The sequence below is a fragment of the Lasioglossum baleicum genome, chromosome 1, assembly GCF_051020765.1.
Source record: "Lasioglossum baleicum chromosome 1, iyLasBale1, whole genome shotgun sequence".
In the NCBI taxonomy this organism is placed as follows: Eukaryota; Metazoa; Arthropoda; class Insecta; order Hymenoptera; family Halictidae; genus Lasioglossum; species Lasioglossum baleicum.
In genome coordinates this window covers 18,342,077-18,351,217 of record NC_134929.1, presented here as the reverse complement: position 1 = coordinate 18,351,217, position 9,141 = coordinate 18,342,077, and the positions used below count along the sequence as shown (strand labels likewise).

At 43.1% G+C, this 9,141-nt stretch overlaps 1 protein-coding gene across 1 annotated transcript in view; it reads right to left on the bottom strand.

Annotated features, from left to right (window-relative positions):
• Positions 1-143: 143 nt before the first annotated feature.
• Positions 144-9,141, bottom strand: part of LOC143208601 (RNA binding protein fox-1 homolog 2) — a 214,967-nt gene continuing 205,969 nt past the window's right edge. Inside the window, exons 12-14 of the mRNA XM_076423128.1 lie at positions 4,080-4,246; positions 2,742-2,805; positions 144-1,940 (exon numbers count right to left, since the gene is read on the bottom strand). Coding sequence (XP_076279243.1) covers positions 1,896-1,940; positions 2,742-2,805; positions 4,080-4,246 — 276 coding nt within the window. The 3' untranslated portion in view covers positions 144-1,895. The remainder of the gene's footprint in view (positions 1,941-2,741; positions 2,806-4,079; positions 4,247-9,141) is intronic.

Genomic DNA, 9,141 nt, shown 5'->3' with positions numbered 1-9,141 from the left:
CGAGATGAGGAACTTAAAGAGAGACTGTTCGATCACTTTCAGTCGGATTTTGATCATTAATCGCGGCAGTCTCTATGATTAACTAATGTGCTGGGCTGCCAATGATTGCAAAGTGATTCTTTCCGTGCTGATCGACTTTTCTAGGAAAGTTCTTCGAAATCGAACGAAACACTGGAAAGTTATGATTTATCGCGAAGATTGTTGAACAATGATTTCGTAAAACTGTAATCGCTACCGAAAAATTGACGAAAAGAAAACAATTAAAAAAGTCTTTCCACGTGGTTTTCAGTTCTCCCGACAAAGAGCGACGAAATAAGAGAGCAGGAGAGTCTCGTTCTCTCTCGAACATCACCGATCGCTCTTAGAATTCTTGATAAGATCAATTACCAAGCTTCATCGAACGTCAGCGATAGAATTAGACTGTAAACGAGACTGTGAGTATTAAAGAAAAAACAGGGTTGCGTTTCGGTTTTGTTCCTAGGAACCGGTAGAGATTGCTTTCTGTCTTGACTAGACCCTGTTCAGAGCAGAATCAACGGTGTTCCAAGATGATTTTCTATTCCATCGCGCACACACACAAACCACGCATACACACAGACGCACACGCACATACGCAAACACATACAACGCGCGCGTTCACACGTTATTTGGCATAGAAACCCTACCGATCACACTGCTCCACCGTTTTCCTCTCGCGTTTTCTTCGGACTTTCGCCGGGCTAGCTACCTAAAAAGTGTCTCCACTCGATTCTCTCTTATTTTGCTATACCAAAGTGATACGTTTCCTTCCCGGCAGCCATCTCTGCGGGAACCTCGAACGCGCACGACAGAACAATAAAGAAAAACAATAATGCGTTTGATCTCTTCTAAAGAAAAACCCACCCGAAAACAAATTATATACAAAATTCATTCTTTTTGTCTTGTACCCCCTCACGAAAACTATGATCAAGAAATATACGAGAATATGATACAATAAATTCATTCGTCGCTGAAAATCACGACCGGCCGTGCTGCCAGAACAAACTCCTATCGATCACAAGCAAATTCTAAAGAGATCATTGATCGGATCAAATACATACACGTATGTATATACAGTTTATGTACACACGTCAGACAGGCTGTTGATCATTCTCGTGCTCGAATGGCTGCCGGTGTCGGACTCGAGACAATCTTCGAGCCCGGACAGGAAACACGGACGCTTCACGAACGTTTCTAGATGATTTTTCTCTGATTATCGCCGCGTTTCTCTTCCCGGCTCGTCCAGATCGAGACATAACCCGACTCGACCGGTCCTCTTTGTCTGCTAATTCGGTTTGCCAATTTTCACGGTGTCCCTGGCGCCCGGTTATCGATCGGAGAAGGTTCGCAGACGCTCCCGACGGACAATCGAGGCCCCCGAACCCGAAGAGCCTTCGAAACCTCGCCCAAAACCGCTTCTCTTCAACTTTCCTCTGATAGCTCCGCCGCTTTCCTCCATGATCTTCGGAGATTCTTTTTTTGATGTTTCCTTTGCTTTTCTACGATCTTCTCTGATTTTTTTTTAATTTTCTCTGGTTTTCGGTTTTGGATGGCCAAGCGGTTTTGTTCAGCGGTTGCTGGGGTATTGTTTTGATAGTCGAAAGGCGTCTTCGTGGTCGGAGTGATCGCCGGTGATCAGAGCTCTCCTGTTTTGATAGATAGGTGACTGCTCCGCGTCGACGAGAGTCTAAAACTCGGTCCTAAGAGGCTTCAGCGTCAGCGTGCACGGAGGATCCAGGCGTATTCGCTTCGTGGGGGGTGATTAACGTGATCGGTGGTGAATGACGATGATGATTGTGTCGACTTCTGGTCATGTTGTTGCTGAGTATAACGGTGTGTGTACTTGGAAGGCTCGCGCTTCGCTGTGCTCACGGCCCTTAGTACGGCGTGAACCTGTTGTAGCTGCCCCTGTACACTGTCGCCTGTGAACAACATAAATCCAGCATTGTTATTAAAACAGTAAAAGATTTAAAACATTCAAGAATATCGTAATGTTGCTTTCAATGTAACAAAGTCGTTAAGGGATGAAATCAATTCTTATGTTATTCCTGCTTCCCACAATTAATGCAAAACATTTTTATTCTGCACAAAGATCCACAGTCTAGTTATAAACCTTTCGATCAATTTGTAGAAGAATTTTTTGATAAACTGCTAACTGGACTGCGGATCTTTATGCATTTATGAAGAAATTCGTTGTGCGAAATATGGAACAGTGAAAGATTTAAAACATTCAAGAATGTCGTAATGTTGCTTTCAATGTAACAAAGTCGTTAAGGGATGAAATCAATTCTTATGTTATTCCTGCTTCCCACAATTAATGCAAAACATTTTTATTCTGCACAAAGATCCACAGTCTAGTTATAAACCTTTCGATTAATTTGTAGAAGAATTTTTTGATAAACTGCTAACTGGACTGCGGATCTTTATGCATTTATGAAGAAATTCGTTGTGCGAAATATAAAACAGTGAAAGATTTAAAACATTCAAGAATACCGTAATGTTGCTTTCAATGTAACAAAGTCGTTAAGGGATGAAATCAATTCTTATGTTATTCCTGCTTCCCACAATTAATGCAAAACATTTTTATTCTGCATAAAAATCCGCAGTCTAGTTATAAACCTTTCGATCAATTTGTAGAAGAATTTTTTGATAAACTGCTAATTGGACTGCGGATTTTATGCATGAAACTATGCAGTAAATAGTTAAGTACATGAAATGTTTACCCCATAGCCGGCAACTGGTCCAATACCATGTCCAAGGTAGGGATCGGCGTACTCACGTCCGTAACTGAAAGATCAACGCAAGCAGAGTGTTAGATTTCCTTCGCTGAACATCTCATTGGTAATAAAATGTACAAAGGAGAGATTTTAAAAGGACGAACGAGAGGAGATACAAACGCAGGACGTGTCAATCTAAGGATTCTCAACAGGACTATCAGAACTTTCGGAAGGACTATCGTGTCGGATCTCGCATTCCAAGAATCTGCGACTTCTGAGGGCTCGGCCGCGGCGCCGGGGTCGTCTGTAAGGATAATGCTGCTTTCGTAAATCATTCTCGACAATGATTTTTTTCATCATTGAATTTTTCGTCATCTTTTATGATTCACACAATCTGATCAGTGGATAAAGTGATTAATTTACAGTAAAACCTTCTAACACCTTCACGTGTTTTAGACTGCGTTCACAGTGGATGCGTTTCCTGACGAACTGTTCGTTACTGATCGCAGCAATTGATGTAGACACGTCATAATATCTTCATACAGATCCGCAGTCTAATGACACTGTCCAACACCTTTGTTCCACAATTACTGTTGGGTGGTTCTTATAGAGTTTTTTAAACATGTTTAAACAATCATAATGTATTAATATTGGAAATCACTGGATTCGGGAAAGTCTGTAGAATCTTTTGCTGTAAAGAACGATTCAATATCTTTTATAATAACACCGCAATATTTGTTTAAAGTTGAAAAATACGTTTTTTTTCAAGGTCATGTTTCTCAAAAACTGTGCGTGTAGAAGAAAAATTAAGGGCAGATTCGGAATCAGCGCGAAAAACTCTATAAGATCCATCCAACAGTATATTGGAAACATAGAAAAAGTTGAAATTTGTTGGGCAGTGTGATCAGACTGAGTTCTATCGAACCCGTGCGTCCTCGGAAAGAACCTGACTGAAAAAGCGACCGCTCCAGGCTAAATTCCTTCAGTTCCGTAAAACGCATCCCCCGTGACCGCAGGCTCGCATGTCATCATCTCCCTAGACAAGGGATAAAGAGAGGTCCGTCTCGAGGGAAGGGGGTAGAAATTAAACCGAGCGCCAAATGGATTCTTGACCAAAGTACCGTCAACAAGTGGAAAGTTTGAGGAAGCCTAGGGTTTCGGGCTCCGGAGCTCGTGAATGTGTTAATACGTGTTGAGGGTGGTCCGGAACCGTGAAGGGGTTGAAGCGACGAATAGGGAGTCTGGCAAATATCGGTGGCCCCTGCGGGGGATGGTTTTCAACGGTGTAGTGTCCGTCGCAAAACTTGGTGGTGGTAGTGTGTGTGTATGTGTTTTCTCGCTTACCCCGCGACTGCGGCATATCCTGCGACCGGTTGTGCCGCAGCTGCAGCTGCGCCGTATGCGCGCGCAGCTACTGCCGTGTAGGTCGCTGCAGCTGCGTAGGTGGCTTGCTGCGCCGTCGAGAGGGGCGTCTTCAGCAACGGTGACGCTGCAGCTGCTGCTGCTGCGGCCTGAAACAAGAACCATGACCCGCCATGCAAGGCTCAAGCAAGCTCCAAGACAGAAGATGGTGTCCTAGCGGAGAAACGGTACTAACGCGTTCCCTTCTGGCTCGACTGGGTCGTCGCAAGGTTGCCATAAGATTACCGCGAGGCTTCAGCAAGGTGCCAGCGAGGTTACTTGGTCTACAACTTTATACAAGGTTGTTCCAATGGTACAGCAAGGTTCGCGTAAGGGTTCCGCAAGCTTGCAGCAAGGTCTATCATCTTGCACAAAACCTTCAGATACCAATTACTTGACCCGATGATCAAAGCTATCGTAATATTGCTACAAGGTTGCTGGAAGATTGTCTAAGCTTGTGCAAGGTCCATCATGTTGCACAACCTTGTGATTGCAACTATGCACTTGACGATCGAGGCTAGCATAAGATCCCTACGAGGTTGCTGGGAGATTGTCCAAGCTTGTGCAAGGTCTATCATGTTGCACAACCTTGTGATTCCAACTACTTGACGATCAAAGCTATCGTAGTATTGCTACAAGGTTGCTGGAAGATTGTCCAAGCTTGCACAAGGTCTCTCATCTTGTACAACCTTGTAGTACCAACTATAATACTTGACTCTACGATCGGGGGTATCACAATTTTGCTGCAAACTTGATGGAACATTGCCCAAAATTGTCGAAGGTCCATCATCTTATACAACCTTGTGGTACCAACTACTTCACCCGACGATCGAGGGTATCACAAGGTTGCTGCAAACTTGATGGAACATTGTCCAAGATTGTCGATGGTCCATCATCTTCTACAACCTTGTAGTACCAAGTGCTTCGAGCCAGGATCGAGGGTATGACAAGGTTGCTGCAAACTTGATGGAACATTGTCCAAGGATTGTCGATGGTCCATCATCTTGTAAAACCTTGTGATACCAAGTGCTTGGACCCACGATCGAAAGTATCACAAGGTTGCTGCAAACTTGATGGAACATTGTCCAAGATGGTCGAAGTCCATCATTTTTTAAAACCTTGTGATAACACCAACTACTTGACTACTTGACTGGAAGATCGTCCAAGCTTGTGCAAGGTCTATCATCTTCTACAAGTGGTGCGAGAAACTTGGGCTCAAGCTCGAGTTTCATACTAAAGCGTGCTACCAACGTTTGGATACTTTGTACTAATTCGTGCTAGCGTTACTATTACCGTTTCAATGATTGATCGTGATCTGCTGGTCGCTGATAGCATCCCGTTCGGCCCGTAATCCGAGATTTTGGGATTTGTGGACCGTGAATCACTGATAGGCTGATTATCCCCGTGAATCATTTTGAATTAATAGACTGCAGGACTGTACGATGAAAGGTGGCAATATTTAGCCCTTATGTTGACAGCCTGATGTTTTGTTCGCTGTAATGCTTTTAACAATTCTGCGTATTTTTCCGAACATATAAAACTGCTTTGAATGTCTGTTTTTCAGTAAAATTGTACTTGTCCAAGTTCTGCACAATTTTTACATTGTAACTTTTGAAAAATTTAACTTGCGGTGTAGTAACTCTTCGATCATGCTGTATTTGTTTCGTTGCCAACAGAAGGGTTAGTAAGATTTAATGCATTATCATTCTTGTTTCTATAGCCCGTCCTACTTTGTGCATAGTTCGACTTAATATTTAACCATTTGCACTCCGAATAATTAAGTTATATCTTGCTAGTCAGTTGCAACTGGGAGTACATCTAGCTTTATGAGTACAAAGGGCTAATACTAATCCATTGACGATTGCATAATGCATTTATAATGCCTGTGACCTTTGGGACATCAAAGCTAGAAGTTAACGTCCCTCAATGGTTCCAAACGTTGGTTGCTAATGCACCTTCAGTTCATTCTATAGAAATCCTGATTTCAAAGTACGATTAGGTATTCTTTTCTTATGGCAGACCCTGCGAGGACCTTTTCGAGCGCGTTTGTGCTGCATGTCGACTAATCAGCAACCCCCACAATCAACCCTTAACTGTTCATCTAACATTTCGCTTCTCTCTTTAGAAATATAACATACGAAATTGACAAAACTTTCCAGAATTTGAACTGAATCCAAATGTTAATTGTTCTCATAATGGATCGCTGTTACGTCGACGCGCAAACACAATCAAGTAATTCGAGCACTGTTCTAAAAATGTGTGATTCTCGAAGCTACAGCTCTTTCTCTCGGTCAAAGCTTCAGGAGGAATGGCTTATGTACAGGGAACGACGCGGAAAATGATCGCACTGTTTGCTCTGCGAAATCGATTTTCGCGGGGGACGCGATACGACAACGACGGCGCGACGCGTCGCGACGCTGTCGCGTTTTTCTATGCGAGCATCAAGTGCAGCCGCGCTCTTCTATCCACAGAGAAATTGTAATGGGATTCGCCGAAAAATTTGCTCTCGTTCAACCATCGAGGCTTTTCAGAGGTATCGGGAACACGTTCGGGTATATCGCGAGAGGAATGGAACGTTTTATTGTTCATGAGACGCTCTCTCTCCACCGTGCACCACGAAATAACGTTCCCGCTATTCGAGATAGGTTTCTCGAGTGGGAGGACGTCGATGTACAGAATCTGATAAAGATATATCAGCAGAGCGATACGTTGTTTGTTCAGAAAACGCGGAACTTCGATGAGACGGTTTTCAAGTGGGGTAGAGTAGGGTGTCTCTTATTTTCAACTTTTAGATCGTTCTTCACGAATATCTTCTAAATTATTGATCGCATGGAAAAACATGTTCAACAAAACCTGTACATCTGGTCAGGCTGCGTCTTTTCTATCGTATTACTTTTTTTCGTAAAACAAACGGTTTCCGAAAAAATTGAGAAAAATGTCGGACCGAAATAAAAAGATTTTGTCTGAAACTCGAAAACTAAAATGTCTTTTCATTATCTTTTATCGATGAACATTAACGAAAAATGTGTATCTTTTTTTATATTATATTATAATTATTAGACTGCAGATCTTCATGGATTTATAGGAAAATTGAGTAGATGAAATTGAAAATTGTTGGAAAATATGAAAAATTGTAGATGTCAATACATGATTTCTCCCCCATTTAAAATCATTGAGGGAAGAAATAACATTCGATTTAGTTTCTATTTCTTGCAATCGATGCATACAATTTTTATTTTGCATGGAGATCCGCAGTCTAATAATCATACATTATTTTGCAGAAAATTGTATATATTTCTCCTATCGAAAGATCCACTTGATGAAAGGTAAAGATTAAATAAATTCTAAGCGAATCTAATTTTGAGAAAAATTTTCGTCAAGACTAAATAAGAGTCACCCTGAATGAACAGCGTTGAATTATTACTCGAATGCGTGTCCCATGCATTCGTGGCAAGAATGAGTAGGTATATTTTAAAACAGTGGAGGGTCTCAAATAATTTGAGAACAGCAATTTAGCAGTTCATTCTATTCGAGAAGTTCGCACAGTATTCACTTTTCGAGTGGCACACTATTTTATCTGCAGCCCGTGGATCAGAGTAAACGCGTGGTCGCGTGATTTATGAGAAGCCCGCTTAATGCGGCAGGAAAGAAACCGTGTCCCCCGCGAACGAATCATTAATCATCTGCGCCCGTGAGAAACGCGCATTTGTTCCGTGGCCAGAGCGTGTGCTCTCCTCGAAGATGATGCGTCCGGTAATGTATTCGTCGGCCCGTTACTGACCCACGGAAACTTTGCCGGCCGATTTAATTAGATTCGCGCGCGACGTCGCATTTACTGTCGTGCTCGCGCGAGCGCGCGCGCACGCGGGGTGACTTCCTATTTCCAATTAAAATATTCTCGAGCCGTTCAGTTTTGCACTCTCTCACGTACGGCGAGAGTACGCATCCTTTCGTCGGCTGGGGCTCGTTATCCCGAAGAGTTTAATTAAAACGTCCCGTATAGAGCACGGCGTGATAGGGCATCGGACCGGATAACAGTCTTCCTACGTCCAATTAAAATATTCTAATCTGCTGGCCACGCAAGAACCGGATCAACGTCCCCTCCCTTCATACTCCTTTTTTGGGAACCGGCAAATGGGGGATGATGTCTCTGCTCGAACTCGGAGGGGGGATAAGAGGGTTTGACTTTCTTCCGTCGCCGACGAGTGTAATGTAATTTCGGGATTACCGGACCGGGACGAGAGGAGCCGTTTCATATAAACGGGACGAAAGCAAGAGCGGGATTTAATTTCGGACGGTACGAGTGCTCTCTCTAGCCGGCCCGGTCCGACAAGTCAAATGGTAGAGGAAAGTTGCCTAATGTGGCCAGGAATCTTTTAATTGATCCTACGTAAATAGAAGAAAATGGTAGCGCGATGTATCTCCGCGAATCAATACATCTTTTATGTATTGTTAAATAACCAATCCCTGTGATCTCCCCGTACATTCTTTAATCCTTGTGTAGCTAACCAAAGTGTACAGATTGTTTCAAACCTTTTGTATTTAACATGTCTGCATAAATTCTCATTTTAAGACTGTAAATTAAGATATTAACGAGCGAAGGACATCCAGAGAAATTTTGTGACATTTTCAGAGGAGCATTAACAAGTTGTTGAAAGAAATGCAGTAAATGGGTACCCGGTTGGCTGCACAAGGGTTAAATTCTCTCCACTTTCCGAACCGGAAGTCCTCGAACGTCGCCTATGTTTTTAAATGAGATTTGATAGAAAATATCACGTAATCTCGAGAGAAACAACAAGTCTGAATTTGTTCTCCAAGTGTCTCCACAAATTCTCGAATCTAAACCGTGTCGAACGTCCCGGGGATCCTCGCTGTTGCAGCGAGGGAAGATATTTTCGCAAACGCGGCGAGCCTCAACGCGGCCCGATTATTTTGCACGGGGATCAAGCCCCCGGCTTCTCCCTGGAAATTCGCGCAGTGACGTGGCTCGACGCAAAAGGCCAAG